General features: G+C 30.0%; 1 protein-coding gene across 2 annotated transcripts in view; it reads left to right on the top strand.

Annotated features, from left to right (window-relative positions):
- The window catches only part of LOC105830877 (zinc finger protein 423 homolog), a 368,687-nt gene that overhangs the window by 121,257 nt on the left and 226,021 nt on the right, over positions 1 to 21,409 (top strand). For both annotated transcript variants that reach the window (XM_036292275.1, XM_036292277.1), the window contains exon 4: positions 8,331 to 8,402. In XM_036292275.1, coding sequence (XP_036148168.1) covers positions 8,331 to 8,402 — 72 coding nt within the window. The remainder of the gene's footprint in view (positions 1 to 8,330; positions 8,403 to 21,409) is intronic.

The following is a 21,409-nucleotide window of genomic DNA, read 5'->3' as shown; positions in this document are numbered from 1 at the left end:
TAAAAAATAAATTTAATTAAAGATGAAAAAAGATTAATAAAAAAATATTTTTTAAAAATTCTTAAATCTAGAATAAAATAATCTTGGTGTTGTTCCATTATCTTTTTAGACATTTAGATTCCATAATGAAAGTACACATTTATGACACATGCGCACACACACACACACATACACACAAACAAATTTTATAATATTCTAGATTTAAAAATAGATTAATTTTAAAAAAATTTGAAGAACTTTTTGTAAAATAAAATATTACTAAGGTTCATAAGACAGAGAGAAAGAGAGAGAGAGAGAGAGAGAGAGAGAGAGAGAGAGAGAGAGAGAGAGAGAGAGAGAGAGAGAGAGAACTTCGTCAATTAAATGCCCAAATTATCTCGTTTCATAGCGTAGAAGCCTGTAAAAATTTATTTTACGCAACAAGCAAAATTGCTGAGTTTTTTACCTTAATTATAAAGCATATACGGATCTTTTTTAAGACTGTATCAAAACTAGCAATTATGATTGCCGACTACGATATTGGATTAATAAGACTAAATCGGCCAATACGTGTTTAAATTAAAAAGTAAATGCGCGAGCAATCAAATTAGCTGTATAATTGATAGCTTGATACAATCTTTATTTTAAATGTAAGAATATATAATTTGAAATTAACATCCCCACATCACAAAAAAATATGAATACAATATATTATATATTAAAATTAAGTAATAATTAACTAATAAGAGAACGGACAGAACTGTCCCTCATCGATTTTAATGAGCTTTGAATATGTTGTAGAACAAGAAAAAATATTAGACCCATATTTTTTTTTTAGCGATGTATCTCGACGTTTAGGGGTTGAAACCCTTCGAAAATAACGCATTTTTTGTTTGTGACGAATATCTTTGAAAATACGAGGTTTATAAAAAAATGTTTTATACAAAATTTTTATGCCATTTTATACTCTTTACAATAGTATATTTAGATTTTTCAAAAATTTAAAACTTTTTAATTTACCTCACCCCCACTTCTTTTTTTCAACATTTTGAAAATTTTGTAAGAACAAAAATTAAAGAGCATTAAAAGTCGAATCCATCCATATATAATAATATACGGGCTCCAATTCTCAATTATTGGCAAAACGAGATGATAACTTTGTGCTATAGGCACCGCGTTAGAAGTTACGTTATTTCTTTAGTTGCATCACATTCAATAACTGCCTCTCCTGCGTATATTTTTATATTAGAACATAAAAACGGATTAATCTTAATTACATAATACCCAACGTATTACATGGTATAAAGCATAAATGCATATATATGACAAAAGTAGCGCACGGCAAAATGTTGATTTCACGGATCGGAGCGATTGATTCGGTTTAAATGACGCTGGTCGACATCGGAATTTCGAGAGCCGAGCGGTGATTCAAAGTAATAAAGACGTTTTAGAAAGGACTTAGAGTTTATTCTTTCGACATCGAGCTCAGAACAAGGACTGGATACAAAGCAAAATACAGAGAGGTGAGATGCTGTTTTAGAGCGTGTTTGTATGTGTGAGTGTGTGTGTGTATGCAAGTGTGTATATGCGCGAGTGGGATAAACATTCGAAAACAGAGGGACGACGGTCGTCAGCTGAGATATCGTTTACCGATCATTGAACTCAGCAAGCAGCTGATTGATACTTAGAATTCGAATTCTCGAACGTTACATCTACTTGTCTGAACAACATTGCTGAAATATTGTAACGTTCGGAAATGGTATAGAAATATTTCATTAAAATTTTAATTATGACTTTTCATCCTAAATATTTCAGAAATGTATTTGCTTCATGTTTTTATAAAATTGCAAATGCAATATTTCTGAAATGCTTTAGATAAAACATAAAAAGTTTGCTTTCATATTTGACTGTTTCTGTAATATTACAAAAAAAGTGGCAGTACTCATCATGGATTATCACAAAATGTTAGTCTGCGTACGATCTTCGAGGTCAAGCAACGGCGCGAGAAGGTAACCACTAGCTAAAATGTTGTCCCACGGATTACATAATTTAATTTGATTTCATACGATTTCATATGATTACAAATAATTGCATCGGATTACAAATGATTTCATCTGGATTACATGCAAATAAACTTTTTTTAGCACATTTAAATTTTATTTTTTTAATAAAAAAGATATATGATTAGGCACATCAAAACATTTATACATTTTCGCTTCGGAGGGGAAAACTAAAAATATTGTGTAATGGAAAGCATTAGAATAATAAATTAGATATATTTAAAAAAATATATATACATATTAAGCAGAATAAAGTGATATCAATTTAATCAGACTGATATTCTATTTAGTATATATAGATTTTTTTAAACATTTGAGCTAATAAGCGTGCGCGCTTGCATGTGAAGACCAATTGTTGGCAGTACGACCTATATTGTTTTACTTTTATAAAAATTTTTTTTTTTTATATAATATTTTAAATAAATATAAATTATAAATATCCGGGCAATGCCGGATACTTTACACTAGTATGTATATAAATTTATTATAATTATAGATGTAATAAAATAGAATATATATAATTAATAGTATTAATTATATTTAATCTGCTAATAATTTGCCGCATTATTTATCAGACATTATATATAAATTACACTTCTTAAATATTTTTAGAAGAATAATTTTTAGAAGAATAATGATCTCAGACTAATGATGCGTTCAGGAAGCACACTATTAGCGCTATTTAGCGCTACCACATTATTCTATCCTTGATGTATGTACATGGAAAAAGAGACAAAGATAGAATGACGCGATAGCGTTGATAACGAGCTCCCTGAACGCACCTCGATCGTCCCTAAGATTGAGCGCCTTATAACTGTAAACTTATGCTCGGTCTACAATGTCAGCAGGAATAATGGTAACAATTAATAGGATATAGGAATAAGAGTAACAATTAATCAATTAAAAACCGGGAGTAAACAAAATTGGCAAATCTCATTTCATATTTCTTACTTCTTACTCCTACTCCATTACTCTTGCTGACATTGTAAACCAAGCATTACTTTTCTATGCCTTGAATTCTATTAGGTTAAATCGAAAGCCGAATCTAAACGACCGGAAAGCCGAGTCCAAACAACTTCGTGTTGCAGATTCTCACCTCCGGCGATAAGACCTCGAACGAGACACGCAGCGACACGCAGAATCATAACAAAAACACAACACCAACCAGTTGCGAAGCGCCCACTTCCCCTTAAACTTTGAGGCGCTTGCTATTATAGGATTTCTTTAGATTTCATAATAATTACGTATAATTTCATCACTAATTTCATGGTGATTACACATGATTTCCAGTGATTACAGGGAAATTTAAAATAATTTTTGCTGATTACATATAATTTCGTTATGATTTCTGATAATTCCACATGATTTCATGATTACATCTGATTGCAAAACGATTACATTGGGATTTCATAATGATTTCGGGGACACTGTCCCACGATTTCATTAAGTGGTTTACCCCCTCGCAACAGCGGCTAACAATTAGATGGATGATCGTTTTTCCGATTGTAGAAATTAAACTATAATAGATGTAACCATGATTCGGGTGGTCGCGATATGTGTAAGGTACCACTGCGGTGGAAGATTTGTGGAATGTGGGTATAAGCTAGACGAAACATGTACCCAAAATATTTTTAAAAATGTTTCTGGAATATTTTACATTGATATGTTTCAGAAATATTATCGAAATATTACAAAAATTTTTCAGCAAGGTTGCATTTGAAATGATCACGGATATTGAAAGAACACGGACATTGCAGAAATGTTGCAGAAACAGTCATGAAATATTTTTGTGATATTACTGTAGAAGTGTAATATTTCAAATAAAAGGTTTTAGAAATATTATATGTCGAGTGGGATATACATACATATATACATATATGTATATACGTATGTGCGTACGTACATTTTCATTGGAAGGAAGATCTTTTTAATAGGAAGGAGATCTTTGGTACCCCATACAATTTTTTTGCAAAATAAAAACGTTAACACCTTTTATATATTAAACACGCATGTATATTTTCTCTTCATATCCAATGGATGTACGGTGTAATACAAAACCATATACATAGTATATACAGTATACATAAATGTATATACATAATAAATACGTTGTATATCAAATTGTTTTGTAGGATGTTTCAATATTTGAATAATATAAAATTTCTATCTTTTTAAATTTTTAAAATGATATTATGTGTTCTTCAGTAAAGTAATATATTACACGCTATTAAAATATAAAAATATGTTTTTTACATTTAAAAAAATTATAGCTGTCATATCCAAGTTAAAAGAGGATCTACATGTCGAACGAAAACTTTTAGACTATTTTCGGGAATTTTTTTTTCAAAAACTAATAATGCAATCGTTTTGAAATTTTAGCATAATTTTATCACACATTAGAAAAAATTAAAAAAATTTTTTTGATATATAATCATGTAAATATATTAATGTATTCGCCGAGGCATCAGATGCTATTTTCGGCTAGGTTCCGAATTGCAACCGCGTTACAGTTGTCAATTTTTATCTGAAACATAAAAATATAAAAGATTCTTAAAAAGTAGGCCAATAGTTTGTCAGTGAATGTCAAATAAGAATTTTAAGTCCAAAATTGACATTTTTGGAGACCAAAAAAAAAAAAAAAACGATTTTTCACATTTTTGAGGTTTTTTTATTGCAATATTAATTTGTTTAAACATTTTTTGTTACAAATCGGTTATATTCACCGACAAGATAGCGGAGAGGCCGGCAAAGTGGCCAGGCTAAGATTTACTGATTTTTTAAGCTAACTTGCAATCGCCGTAAAGGCATCAAAATTAGTGATTTAATTATCTTAGTGCATAATAGAATTTCTCAATCATTTTAGGATTGAATTAAATATTTAAAATAATGCATTTTTTCAAAAAGAAGCCACTTAGCTTTAAAATAAAAAATTACTGATAAAAAACGGTTTTCACTTATAAAATAATGTATTTTATTTATATATAAAAGTTACATAAATTCAGAATAATTGCCAAAATAACTTAGAAAAAATGATTCGTTATAAGACGTTACAGAAAAGTTAGAAAGTTTAAAATGTTGATTAAGGTAGCCTATTATTAATAAAACGTCTATTTAAAGTTTTTTTTTTGGGCATGGTAATTATACAAAAGGAAAAAAGAGTTGATGCTCGGCAGGCAAAGCAGCCAACAGCCGCCACTAGCCTGGTCACTTTGCCCGGTTTGACGATATTACACAAAAGTTGTTTTATTTTAACAACTCGCCGGAACTATGTAATCGTCAAAGCGGGATTTTGTAGCCAAAATAACACTCTTTTAAAACAATTTTGTTGAAAAACGGTAAGTCAATTGATTTAATAGTAACAAATACAAAAACTGTGCACTTATTTTATATCAGAATGATTAAAAACGACAAAAATTATAATAACTTCGAGAGACGTCACATTAACTGGTTCGGGCTTCTCAATGTGACTGGGGACATTGAATGGAACAAGTTCAGACGTTCTTAGCGTGATGGAAAAACCTTACGACCCCCTATAACCTTTGTGGCCGCTTGGCCCGCCATGACCACCTTGCCGACCTTTCCCCTGCAGGTTTCATCTAAAAGCATACCAAATTTCATTGCAATCAGTTTAGTAGTTTTTGAGATATCGCGGTTGCAAATAAGAATAAGATCTCCTTCAATCTTATTTGTAATTATTTAACTTATTAGACAGCTTTTCAAAAGTGAGATGTTTTAATTTATAGAATTTGTTAAATGATCGATTCACGATCATAAAACGTAATACATTTTGAATTAAAATCTCATATCAATGTTAAACAATTTTCTTGTAGAATTTGTTTCAATCTCTTGTGATTAATTTGTGTCGTTCAATATTGTTCGATACGTCTAAACAAAAATATAATCTGATTTATAAAAAACGTATATAAAAAAACAACAAATGAGCGAATATTTTATTATCGCGGACAGTGATGAAAATAAACTAATAAAATTGCGCGATAAAGTACGTCAAGTGACCGATGAGCCGCCTTGGCACGGTAACACCACCGTCATGAAGATGCACACCATAATTCTTTTCCGTCATATATCGAGATGGACGCCGTAAAGTTCGATTATCGATGCGAATCGCCGCGGTTGTTTCCCGCAAGTTGTGCTTAAAGTCGCGCGTATCCCGATGGGAAATTTGAATTTTGGCCGGTCTTTCTGCTATATATATATACGCACGCGCGCGCGCGCGCGCGCGCGCGTGTGTGTGTGTGTATGCACGCGTGCGTTTGTGGATATGTTGGTCCAAGGCGGCTCAGTCTCCTATGCGCAGGAATGGGCTGTGGGAGCCAATATAACCGGGGTATGGCTCCCACGGGATCACCGCGCCGCTCTTTTCCATCCTTTTCCGTATTATTCGCGTCCGCGCGCAAGCGGCATCATCTGCGGCGCAGGCATAGGTCGCGCGCGGCGTATCTCTGAGCTCGTTCCGCTCGATCGCTCGAAATCCCATGAAATTTCAATGCGGAATCCCTATTAAGAGCCCGACGGGTTACGGCCGCATGGATCTCGGCGCTGCCATAGGTGAGATCGGCAATATACAGCGAGAGTGATGTAAACTGGTCCTGAAGACATCTTCGTCATATCCGAATCTTAATTCTTAAGGAGGTTTTTTAGCTTAAAAAAGTGGAGTGTTAAGTAATTTTTTATTTACATGTATATTTTTTAATAAACAGAACATTACTTCATAATAATAAACAACAAATAAAATTTAAACAAAAATAATTTGTTATATAAATTTCTTTTGCAATTTTGTAATAGTAATATGTGATAAATTGAACAAAAAATTATTTACTATAATAATTTAGTAGTAATAACAAGCGATATTGCCACATGTGATGTCATATTTAATGAGAATTATATGTTTCATGAATATTACATATACACGAAAATAATAGAAAAAATTTGATTTTTTTAGATCCAAAATATATTATATTTTTTATTTATAAAATTCATTGTTTTTTTTACAAATATAGTTTTACAAAATTGTTATATTTTATTTCCTATTAAATTATTGAAAACTCCTTCTTTTTCCTATAAGATGCTAAGATGCTATTTTTAAAAAAAATTATTCAAGGTGAAATAAAATTTAATGAAAACTATAGGGTAAGTTAAGGTATAATGGCCATACGGAAAAGATGGCCAATGGCTATAATTTCTCCAATAATTGCTAAATAATGTATTCTCGTAATTATTTTCAAAGATAATCAATATTTACTGTAGTTTATGTGCGTATACTATTCGAAATAACGATATTGTGGATGTCATATCACATTTTTACTTTTGACTGCCTGCAAAGTTTTTCACGTGTTCATTAGAGATTGCCACAATGTCGAATTAATTACAGTTGTGCTGCGGCAATAAACGTTATCCACGTAACAAAAGTATATAAATTGTAATGTGTAATTATATTTTTTATTTCCTTTTCTATTTTTTAAATAAATACTATGATTATCTTTCTCTCACAGTTGGGGCAAGGTAGCCCATGACATTACGGGATAAGTGTTTATGTAATATATTTTATTAAAAAAGACGAGAATTAAGTTGGACATCTAATATTTTAATTTGACATATCATATATGTTTTTTTTTTAGTAATGACAATAAGTTAAATTGGTCCTAAACTTGTGTGAACATTTAATATTGAAAATGTTTAAAAATAAATTTAAATATATGATAATATGTGGCAATAAATCTATGTAAAATTATAAGTTTTTTAATTATTCTATAAATGTTAAGTATACAAAATGTATAGCCAACTGTTATATAATACTATGGCCATCTTTTCCCTAAAAGTTGTGAAAGATGGCCAATGTTCATGTTTCAATATTTTAATAATAAACAATTTTTATTAAGTATTTTCTCTTTAATGTCAATAGTTTTATATACTTAAAGCTTCATTGAAGTAATATACCAAATTAAAAAATAATAAGAATAAAAGTATGTTTTTTGCATTTAAGAAAACTACAGTCATCTTACTTGAGTTTACCTTACGACAAAAAAAATTGAAAAATTTTAGCCATATCTATGTATTCTTATTCTTAAAATTTGATCAAGTTTTTATATTGAAAATATTAGAGAATTTCTTTCGTGATTTCTTCTAAACGTGATTTTTTTAAGAATCCTCTTAAAATTTTGGTTTCTAAACAGACTTTGAGGCAATTTTTTCCATTGTATGAATAATTCTTAACGATTTAAATTAAAATTAATATAATTGAAGATGTTGTACTAATCGTGTTTGTTATTTTAGATTATCTGCAAGATGGCAGGTCAACTTCCGTTCAAGGTCCAGATCTGGACAATCAGAATAGTCTCGACAGTGGTGAGTCATGTCTACTCGTAAAGTTCCAAATGGATAAATATCATATTTTGACGTGCAAGATTTTTGCAATTTAACATTTATTCCGATTAAAACTTCCAATTTTAATTCTTTCCTTTTTTTTAACCGATTGACCGCGTTTGGGATTACCTAAATCGGTACAAAAATGGCACTCGGTGATCCATATATTCTAATAGATATTTTGTCACGCTATAAAAAGGGATTACTACCTCTTCATATTCGAGATTGCTCGTTTTGACTGGTAGGAAATTCGTGGATAAGACTCTCAAATAGCACGGTAAATTCAAGACGGAAGGATTTCGTGATTCTATAGGAAACTTTGAATTATGTTCAAACAATATCTCAAATGAAGAGGGTTTTCGCTTCGAACGGACGAGTACAAAGTAGAATTGACTTCAGAGAAGAGCCATCGCTTTTATGCTCGAAGGGCCTGAGAGTTACCTCAACGTCGATGTATTTAGGTCGAAGTGTTGTCAGTATATCCAATTCTCTTTGTGAATACTTCAAACAAGATTGAGAGCTTCGACGCAACAATGGCTTGACTCATATTATAAAAATTTGAACAAGTCAAGGCGAATTTAATTTTCTCTCAAATCATCGGAAATGTCTATAAGATCTTTCGTTTCATATTTTATGTAATGCATATTTTCAATGCAAAAGTAAATAATGTGTTAATGTGAAATTTGGAATGAGAGAAATCGGGTTTCTTCGTAGAGCTTAGCGGCGAATAGATAATACTCTCCCTGTCTACCTTCTCGGCGCGCGAGTCACGGATACAATGGTTCCCATGCATTCGACATATGCTCTCTGTAATTCGATTACCTTGTAACAGCCAAAGCTTTGGTAAGGGACGGGGGGATTGAACCGACTTAACTTGACTAATCTCTCGTCGGTTCCATAGCATGGGTAGACTAGTTCTCGGTAAATAAATCCACGAGGACCACAGATATACTACGTAAGAAGATCTTTTGCTAAATTCAAAGGCATCATTGAACAACTGCATTATTCTTTATTACGGAGAAAATTGATTAAAACAAAATTTTTTTATAAAATTTGCGTAAAATAAATTAAAACTTGAAATGAAAATTAGAACTTATCTCAAAATTGTAATAATCACAAAACAACAGAGACGTTGAATTTTATTAACATTTTAATAAAATTTAATATATTTTAAATGCTCTAATATTAGTAAAATTTATTCTAATTTTATATTATTATTATTTTAGAAAATTTTACTAAATTTAATTATATTATAGAGCAATTTTCTTAGAATTCATAAAGTTTCACGGTTACTATAATTTTAAAGGTAAATTCAAAGAAAAAAATTCTTTTTCTGCAATTACGTAATGCAGGTATAATTTTTTATTCTGATTAAATTTTACTTCACAAATTTTAATAACAGTTTGATTGTTTATGACTCAATTAATATTCTTTGTAGAGTTTTGTTGCGCCAAAGTTTTATTATTCTATATTTTTTCACTTTAAAGCTATCAAAGGTATACTAAGAAATAATATGTTTGCAATTACTATAATTTAAGTAAAATTTATAATTATTCTTGGTGCCAACTATATAATTGTTTCAACTATTAAATTATCTATTAGTTATTATTACTACATACATAAATTGTGAGCTAATGTTAAAAAAGCATTTCTTGTAATTATAATTCTATTTATTACATATAAATGTTTGTTTTACTTTTATTATATCTTTATCTTTATTATTTTACTATTTATTAAAAAATGCATGTGAAGTCGATTGCTCTTATCTCTCGAAACTTATTGTTGTCTTTTTTCTGCGATGCCGACTGGTTCTCTCGCTGCGCTTATTTCATGCTAGGGAAAGAACCATAAAAAGAGAATTAATAGAAAAAATAGAAAGAGGAAGAAGCTTCTGGTGAAGAAGAGTTACAGAATAATCAAAAGTAAAAGAGAGAGAGAGAGAGAGAGAGAGAGAGAGAGAGAGAGAGAGAGAGAGAGAGAGAGAGAAGAATAACAATGTGTAATAATGTCTATATATGTATATATTAATATGTATATATTAATATGTATATTAAATAGAAAGAGAAAGAAACTTCTAATGAAGAATGCATGACTCAAGCCTAAAAAAGAATAGTTGATGTAAAATGAAGAGAAAGAGAGGAAGAAAAACACTTTGTTTGAAGTTAAAGAATAAGTAAAATAAAAATAAGAGGTTGAACGAGGAGAGAGAGATAAAAAGTAAGAAAGGAAGAAAGAGGGAAAAAAGGCCAAAAGAAAAAAAATTGCCCAGTAAGCAAGATATTAACATAATATTATTATAATAATGTAATTTTATAGTATTATCCATTTCTAAATATGTACTTTATTTTTTATATAACGTTATTATGAGAAACATTTAGAAAAGAAAGAAATAAAATTAATAGTCGCATTTATTGAAATATTGTCCTCGATTTTCTGCAACCCTGAATGGTAGTCTTACTGCAAAAACTTTTTGAGAGACTGTCATCACAGAGTTAGCAAAAGATAATTTCTATAGATAGTTATTTATATAATTATTATTACAATTTATTTTTATAAAGCAAAAAACTAAATAGCGCGCTCGTAGCACGCGCCTGTAATGTTCTAATAATTATAAATATAGCATTAAAAAGATTTTTTATTGTTTTTCAATAAACAATGTATTGATTTCGGTTTAGAAAATAGATTCAAATCCTGGTTTTTTTGCAATAAACTCAAATTTTACAAATTTTTTAGACATTTATGAACATTAATAATATTGTTCAATTTAATTTGTGGTATTATGTATTCCGGTTTTGATTAAATACTGTGTTTCAAGACGAACATGGCGTGCGGTACACATGAGCATGAGCCAGAGATTGTGAAAGTTTAAACAAATTCCTTAGGCACTATATAAAATCAGCTGCATATTGACTCTCTTATCCTTATGTTTAGCATTTTCAATCTCAATCTTATTTATTATATTTATTAAATTTATCACATTATTATTAATATGAAGTTATCGTAACTTCCCGGGAAAAAATGTATATATCTAATTATATATAATTTTGTATAATTTTGTAAATCTAATTATGTATGGATTTTGACCTAATCTAATTAGATACAAATAGATCAAATTGTTTATAATTATATATAATTAAATCAAATTATGTATACTTTATATGCACACATAATTAGATATAATTATATGTTTTTAAATACAATTATTTAAGTTATAAATATTTTGATATAATATGTAATATGCAATATAATATGTAATTATATATAATGTGATATAATTATACATAATTAGATATAAACTTTTTTCCCGGGTTATAGTAAACTTTTTTATATATAACTATAAACACACACATAAAATAATACTAACATTATATTAGTAATAATTATAAAAGTAGAGCTCCTAACCGTAATTTTCTCATGTAATTGTAGTAAGAAAGATCAAATACTTTTTGCAGTGCATCTTTTTCTTAAGCTTAAAGCTTAAAGCTTATCAAGAATCATGTGATTTGTCAGAGAAAATTTTGCAGAAACGCCAACCATTACTTCGCCGGAAATTTGCGAGACTTCTCAACAGCTCACCTAATCGCTGAGTTCTCTGATGACTGCGAAATAATTGGAGGATTTCCGCTTTCCTTTTAGTTAACGGAGTTTCCGTGAATTCGACATACGCTTATATACGCAGTGATTCGATTAGACTAACAGAGGAATTGAGCTTGAGTTTGAGACGAAACTGGTGAGGTTGACCGGCCCTGGTCGACGTCGGGCTTGGTGAAAGGGAGGTTGGCCGACAGGGGTTGGAGTCGGTTGGTCGGTCGGCCAGCTTGGCCGACGGCTAGCCAGCTAGCTAACGCACTCCTGGGAAGACGTAAATGTGTCCCTTTAGTGCCAGCTTCCGTTCTGCGATACGTCTACCAAAGGGCTTGGTTGCTTTCTCTCTCTCTCTCTCCTCTTTCTATCTTTCTCTGTCCCTCTTTATGGCATCGAGTAATGTTTTTGGAGATATTGTCACATCGGAAGCTGATTGAACCATTGTGAAAAACTTTATTTGATAAAGCTCGTTGATTATAAATTTATTAGTAAAGTAATCCAGTGCCTCTCGACACTGTTTAACAACTTGAAACAAAAATCTTATTATTTTCTTAACTATTTTCCGAATTTAATTGATACGATGGTCTAATTTGTTTGTAAGAACTTAGGTGACACAGTACATCTGTTTCTCCAAGTCTCACGCAGTCTTTTTTCACGTTTGTTTTAGGCCATAATAAATAACACGTTAATTTGCGAATCACTCAAGACTAACAGCAAATAGATGTATTATATAGTTTACGAGATATATCGAGAAAACGCAAAAATGTCTCAACTTTGAAGGGTGGTTTCACCCCTTTAAACCATTTATAAGCACAAACGGAAAATTTCTAAATTCATTTACCCCCTCTACATTTATGCCAAGTTTCATTAAAATCAGAATTTTCGGGTTTGCGAGGTTCCCTTGTTAGTAGAAATATTAAAAAATTTTCTAAATTAATCATAATTTTTAATTTTCAAAATTTTTTCAAAAAACGTTTCAATTCTTATAAAAAATCGAAACATTTATCAGAAATCCTGAAAAAAATTTTTTAAATTCTGTTTGAGATATCTACTTGGAGAAGTTCTAATAAATACTTCAAGAATTTTTAAGGAATTCCAACAAGTAATTCTGTATGAATACTTTGAGAAGTTCTGAGGAATTCGAATCATGGTGCAACTTCTTACGTTATTCTTAAAGCATTCTTCTATGAATTTTTAAGGAATTACTGTTCAGAAAAGAAGAATACTTTATAAAATCTTAAAGAAGAAACTGTGCTATCTGGATACCTTGTCAAATGTTATAATTATAATTTTAAATCTATAAAACTATAAAGTAACAAATAAAATATGTTTAATTATATATATTATATATATATATATATATATATATATATATATATATATATGTATATGTATATGTATATATATATATGTTTTAAATAAATATGTCTTAATATAAAAATATATTAAAAGTAAATATATTAAAAGTATTATTTAACAAACATTGTATAATTTTAACTAAAAATATATAATTACATATAAACTCATATAGTCATATAGAGTTATATGTAATCAGATTACAATACTATACTACAATACTATACTAAATATAAACTTATTTAAATATGTATAGCCGCGAGTAGTTCGCAAAATCACTGCTAAGCGAGAGCGCGGCGCTTCTCCTTTTCGTGAGAAATTTTACTCCAAAGGTTTATAAAAGAAGACCACCCACGGCTTACCTGGCACTAGCAGCAAAATGTAGTGCATATTATTTTTGTTACTTGAAGAGTGTTCGTGGGCCTCCGCAACTCGGAGAGAGCTTCCAAGAATTAAGAAAATATAAAAATAAAATTTTAAATCTTATATAATCATATACAAACTTATATAGTCATATAGAGTTATATATATGATCAGATCACAATACTATACTTCCAAATATAAACTTATTTAAATATGCTCGAATATGACCTTGGATAATCTTATATAGTCATATATGATTATATACATATGGCTTTGTGCGGCCAAAATTCGTATATGAGTATACAAAACTACTTTTTATATGAACATATAAAAAAATATAAAAGGTATTTTTTCCCGGGTAGTTCACATGTTTTCTTGTTCTCTAATGAAAATTCCCCGGTTTTCAATTTTAGGACAATGTACAAAATCATTTTCTGATGATTTCTTGGCGTCTTTGACAGATTTACCCTAAAATGCGACTCATTTGTATTATAAACTTTTGTTATACATCTTAGAAACTTTCTTTTTTCTCATTAATTTCTTTTACTGCCTCTTATATCTTGTAAATATTGATTCAAATACTTTTGGCATTCTATTATATATATAGAAAATAAAAATCCAAGTAAGATTATTGATCCCAAAAAGTATATTCTTACGTATAATATTCAAAAAGTAAAAGCTATAAAAAAAAATCATGAAATGGATGTCCCATTCAAGACTTGTTTTGCTGTCCTATTCAAGACTAATTGTAAGTTTTTTGTAAAATAATCTCAAAAACAAATAAAGCAGTCGGTCAAATTTATCCTTTAAGTATTTTCATTTTAGTTGAGTATATTACAAATTTTTACAGCTATGTACTTCAATACTTTATTACACATATCTCAGAAAACGATTTGAAACACTGAGATAAAAATTTTAACTTTTACGTCTACAAAACCGTTAGGCGGGATTTGCCATATTGTTATAAATAATAGTATCGTAACATTTGCGTCAAATAACGGCAGAAATATCTCCAAAAAGTAAAAAAATAACTTTCTTCTATAATGTGTTCAGCATATTTGCAGTTTGATTTATTTCTTTCAAGACATGTCGCAATTAAAGCACTTCTCTCCTACTGCCAATAACGGCCAATACTGGATGTTCGCGTATGCAATAATAATTTTTAAAAAAAAGATAAAGAAGGCACCAAGTGTGTGCGCCCCTAAAAAAATGATTATATTAGGTAAATTGTCTTACTGTCCTATTGTTTTATTGTCTTCTCTACACAAATAATGATATAAAGTAAATGCGCCAATTATAAAAATATTTATACAAAATTTATTTATTAGAACTTTTTATTAAAATATTTAATAATAAACGGATTTGATCAAATAATTGAATGATTAAAATCAACTAACAGGATTATAATGAAGCAAAAACTTGGCGTGCCCGGGTTGTTAAAACGCAATTTGTTAAAATGTCATAAATTAAATTGAACAATTTTACTTTTTAATGCTGACATGTATAGTATCCGTCCCTCCTTTGAAGCTAAGAAACTGTAAAGAATTTAATAAGAAAAATGACACGTTAGTCAGGATTCGAATCTATATCTCATAAGTTTCTCAAAATAATCAATAAACTATTGAAAGCATCTTAAAAATCTTGCAGACTATTACGTTAAATACTATATATTAGTAATATTATTAGTATTATTAATATAATAACTATAAGAATAAAGCCTTTGTATAAAATTATTTTGAAAAATATATAATGTAAAGATAAATTGGCTTTAGTAATTAAATCTCAACAATAGTAAAAATAAAAGCAAATTAAAAGCCAACTCCGGATATTAGACAAACCTAGAATTCATTATTATTCATTTACAGTAATCTTTGCAACAATACAATAAAAAACGCAGAAGTTTCGATTCTATTTTGGGGTCCCTTCAGTGTGATAAAACATAATTTTGAAAATTAATTTCAAAATTAAAAAACAGCAATTCTCACCGTGTAATAATATAACATAGATGTGAGTTGAAAATGTTGGCTTCATAGAATACACAACTTGAAAAGTGGTCCAAGTATTGTGTCAAAACTCTAAAACGTGAAGATTAACATTGGGTGTAGAACAAATATGTGTTGACTCTACGGAAAACGAATTTTGTGCGAACGTTCTAGTATTTGAAAAAGAATGAGTAGTATCACGATTTAGCGAATAATGTATAATATAAGAGGTCGAGTAATTTTGTGTCATTTTATAGGTTGGGATCTTGTTTTTATTTATGTATGGGAATTATTTCTGATACGAGTCTTTTTTCATTATTTTTTCCTCACCTAAAATTAGCGCATATTAATACGTCACAATTAAAATTATGTGACGTATTTCTTCTGTATTTCTTATTACACTCATTATTCTGTATACATTATTAAATGGTGAGAATTTGTTTTTTAATTATCAAAATTATATTTTATTTTACTAAAGAGAGACCGAAATAGGACTAAAACGAGTGCATTTTTTATCGTATTATTGCACAAAAATTACTGTAAATAAATAATAATAAATTCTATGCTTGTCTAATATTTGAAGTTGGTTCTTAAGGGGATGCTAAACTACTCGTCAAACTTGATCGAGATCGATAATGTAGTCATTCGTGCACATCATTAACAAAATTTTGTATGTATTTTCTTTTACAGATTTGAAAATCCATTTCCAGAATTAAAGTTTATGTATTAATATGAGCTTATGAATTGAATTTCATACTGAAAATAAAGAAAAATTTTTCAGATTGCTCTTTTCAGACACAAAATTTTTGCAATGCTGCAACTTTTGTATTAAAAGCCTATAATGAATCTGAAAGCATTGTATTATTCCTTAATATTTTACTCAAGTGCGAATTTGACTTGATTTATACGTACAAGATGCAAAACTTTTACATCAAACACATTTTGTTGGGTCCACACGCCAGAACAATTAAAAATTTTTTTGTTTTTTGTACAAAATTGTTACGTCCACATACTGTTATCATCTATACTTTAATTGTAGAAAAAAAATTTTTAATTCTGTAAATACAATTAAAAGATAGAGCACTGGGAAAATTATCAGTAGAACAAGACAATTTTAGCATCCCCTTAATTAGCTTCTATTTTTATTATCCTAGCAGCATAAAACATTGGCGCAATATTGGGAAGTAATGTAAAGGCAATATTTCTAATATTAGTCCAATATTGTGAAGTAGACGCGTCACATTAATTAATCAATTTGTCTAAGCAGTAATATTTGTTCAATATTGGTTTAACATTGGGCCAATATTGAATCAATCAATTTTTTATATTGGACATTAATTGCATTCTAATTTGAAATCAATATTTTATGACCAAGATTGGCGTTGCATTGGAAAAACATTGGCCAATACATTCCCAATAACCAATGTTTAGCCAATATTAGCCAATGTACTGCCAATGTATTGTGCTACTAGGATACTGTTTAAATATTAGATAGAAAAATAATTATAAACAGGGTGGTACTGTTTATAATTATTTTTCTACGCAATTATAATCACAAATACCAATACTATTGTAGTCATTTTTCTCTCAGTATAGCAATCAGTGAATATACTTTAATGAATAATTAAAAAAATACTGTATCCATTCTCCAGGTTTATGAAAAACTTAAGTCGCGTAAAATATCATTTAAGCCTTTTTATGTTTAGTTATAAATATGTACAGAAAGAACTATATATGTATTGTATTGTACGTATATACATACATACATATATATATATATATATATATATATATATAATATATATATATATATGTATAATTATGTATTGTATTTTTAAATCTTAATATATTTATTATATGTTAATAATTAATATAATATTATAAAATTATATATTATAAGTGCTTTCCTCGATATATATACAACCCGTAAAGAATTGCAAGTCCAACGGAAGAAGTAATAAAGCTGCATCGCAAAGAGGCTAATCTTACTAAGTCAAAATTCGTACGGAATCGTCTTGAATTAAAACGAAGTCATTTCAACCATTCGCGGCCATTTCTGAGAGCTCCTTATCACAGCGAAAAGGGAGATGGAGAGAGAGTCACCCAACATCAGTAAGATGCCGTCGTGGACAAGTTCGGGCTCTCTATCCCAGTGGGCATTCTCAGATTCGCAGAATCTCTTAGGCGGGTCGCATCTCTTTTCGGTTCCAGTCAGTCAGTCACTCGATCTCACTCATCCCACGCTTCTCTTCCTTTTACACCCACCCCCATTCTACCCGCTTCCTGTATACTCTGGAGACCCATTGCAACTTTAAGCGCCTCGCATTACGGGCATTCGACTCGTTTCGAGCTTCACCCGAGGCTATCTCCCTTCTTTCCCACGTGCTCTTAATTTAGCCATCTACTACCCTCTTGGTCGTCGGCTTGCTACCTTCCTCCCTACTCCTGTGAGCTTCCGAATTCATTTTAGATGTTTATCTCTAGCGAGAAAGAATTGGCTTGAAAACGGATTAAGTTCGGACGATTACGCAAGTTTTGTTTGTTGAGATCGAGTATCATATTACGTCACACCTAACTATTTTGCTTTATCTATGTGATATCAGATTATATTAAATAAATTTTTTTCAGATAGTATTGGCAAATTACTATATATCTTAAAATTTTTGCATGAAACTTTTAATAGAAATGAATAAAAGATACATTATTTATAAGTAGGAAAAACAGTGTCAACGAATTTTTTATCAATAGAAAATAAAACAAATGTATTTATATGTGTTTTATTAATATCGATGATTTCTTTATAATCAGCATTACTCAAATTAAGTTGAATATTATTTTAATAACGGCGGTTGGGGCAAATAATTGCGATTTTACTTGTTTCGTTAGCCGATCAATTATTGAAAGTCTGAAATGAGATAAATAATTAATAATTCACGAGTAAATGAATTACACAATGAATCGATTAATGGGACTGTATACTTTAAATTGCAATTAGTCAATCGTAATTAATTCGTAATCAGTCAATGGAGCCCTTTTCAATCATGCGGGATTTCGGAACGATAGGACTTGCGCAACACAAATGAATATCATAATTTCTCTCGTGTTTTCGACATTGATCGGGCTTGTGTCGAAGTTGAGGTGGCTGAATTGCCGACCTCGGGTTGTAATAACCTCTGTTGATATGTTGAAAATTTAACTTGCGTCCGTCTTTGCCCATAGGACAAAATTATGCAAAAATTACTGCACGAAAAATTGCATATTTTTATGCATAAATTTCTGTAGTTTTTACAAATTTTTGTACAAAATTTTTGCTTTCAGAATTTTTCTGTAAAATATTTTGCAGAATTTAATGTAATGTTTTCTGAAGTTTTTTGCCTTCAGAAAAAATTACATAAAATTCCGTAAAATTTTCTGCAGAAAAATTCTGAAGGCGAAAACTGTACAAAAATCTGTAAAAACTGCAGAAATTCATACACAAAAATATGCAATTTTTTGTGCAGTAATTTTTGCATAATTTTTCCCTACAGGTGGACCCTAAGGAAGCTCCAGAGTTCATCATTCATTATTTGGCAGGAGCGTAACCTATCTTTGGCCCGGCATCCTTAAGAAGACAGACTAAGTGAGGAGTTGCATTTTCATCATTCTTATGTTTAGCAATTGTAATAATTAGCAACTGCAATTACAAACTTCCGATTAAGTTGAAAAATATAAATTTAGTTTATATCAGCTGCCAACAAAATTAAGTTGATTCTGAAGTTAGTTTATATTTTAAAGAGATCTTCTCCAATTTAAAAAAGAAGAAAGTCACGGATTTTTCTTTTATGTATATCTTTTAACATGGGAGCTTTCGGCATTGTCATGAATTAAATTAAAATAATAAACAATTAATAAAAAAAATTTAGATAATGTTCCGAAAACTTATCTTCAATTTCGATGAAACTATGTACTCTTACGTATTTTGATGCGTTGATTGCGGATATGATAGTGAAAATTGATTCAAATTTGATTTTTATGGCAAATATCCATAAAAAATATGCAGTTTAAAAAAAATGGAGGTAATTGCTTTTCGAAACTACACCCTAAAATGGATAAATTTTTGAAACAACATACTTCCGATTTTTTTGAAACTGTGTATTCTTACGTATTTTAGCGCGTTGATTACGAATATGATAGTGAAAATTGGAGCAAATTTGATTTTCATAGCAAACCATGAAAAAACCGTAAAAATGATCTTTTCCATTTATTTCCGTAAATAATGGGAATTTTGAAAAATACTTCAGATAAAAAATGTAGATCTCATTGAAACACATATTTTATGTTCTATTAATTTTTGCCAATAGTTTTTGAGAAAAACTACGTTAAATATTTAAAACTTCATATAACTCATCCAACCCGGGAAAAAAGTGGAGATCTGATTTATATCTGCTTTGATAAAATGAGATAAAACCAGATCTGAAATTCAAGTAGACTCAGATTTGATTGGATACAATTTTATCTCGCCAGGTCTGCACAGCCAGATCTGATCAGATCCAACCAAACATGTTAAACTATACTCCGATCTCACCAGATCTGACCATTGCTTTTGCTCGACAAAATCGCACATCCAATCGGATCTCTTCTGATCTAATCGAACATTATCCAATCACTCCAGATCTCCTGAGGTACGAGCGGACATTGCGCGCCAGATCTCGCGAGGTCTGATCAGATCCAGCCAGATATGAGTTTATCTCACCAGATCTGATCATTTTTGGCCTACGAAATTGAGCAACTGGTCGAATCAGATCTCGTCGGATCTAATCTAACACTATTAGATTAAGTAAGGTCTCCTAAGATCTGAGTGGACATTGCACGTCAAATTTTATTGGATTTGAGCATATCTCGTCAGTGTAGAACTTATAAAAATTTTGTTTTTATTATTATTATTAATTTTTACACCTAATGTTGGACATTATATTAAATATAGATAATAACTCTTGTGAAGAAGGAGCTTAAATGATTTTTGGACAAAAAATTAATTTTTTTATATTAAAAAGATAAGTTGTCTCAATTTTTGAAAAATTAATACACACACACACACACACACACACACACACATACATACACACATACACGCGCGCGCGTGCAGGGGGGATGCAAAAAAGGGGGACTACGCAATCCCCTCCCGCATCCCCCTCCCTCCCCCCCGGTAAGGGTGCCCTGGAAAGTCGCAAACCCATGTGGTACAGTACAAGCATGGACGTCGTTTCGCTCATATAGCAAGGAGGGAGTGTGGGTGGACTTCGCTACGTGTGAAAAGTGAAAAATCCAATGATACAGGAAACATGTAAACGAGAGAGAGGCTTTGCCGCACCCCTTTCCAGTATTAACTAATAAAATTAACTAATAAAACTTGATTTGTGTTACATGAGTTATATGAAGTTTTGAACATTAAATGTCGTTTTTTTTCAAAAACTATTGTCTTTATGACAAAAATCAATAGGACATAAAATATGTATTTAGATAAAATCTACAACTTTTATCTGAAGTATTTTTCGAAATTCCCTCATTATTTACGGAAATAAATGTAAAAAATCATAAATTTTATGTTTTAAATTCCTGATTCAAATCAAATTTGCGCCAATTTTCACTATAATATTCGTGATTTATATATTAAACCATAGATCGGTATACTAGACAATTTTCTACATTTTTAAAAAAGTTATT

The sequence above is a fragment of the Monomorium pharaonis genome, chromosome 9 (assembly GCF_013373865.1).
Source record: "Monomorium pharaonis isolate MP-MQ-018 chromosome 9, ASM1337386v2, whole genome shotgun sequence".
NCBI classification, from domain to species: domain Eukaryota; kingdom Metazoa; phylum Arthropoda; class Insecta; order Hymenoptera; family Formicidae; genus Monomorium; species Monomorium pharaonis.
The sequence above is the reverse complement of the archived record's forward strand: the minus strand, read 5'-3'. Positions and strand labels throughout refer to the sequence as shown.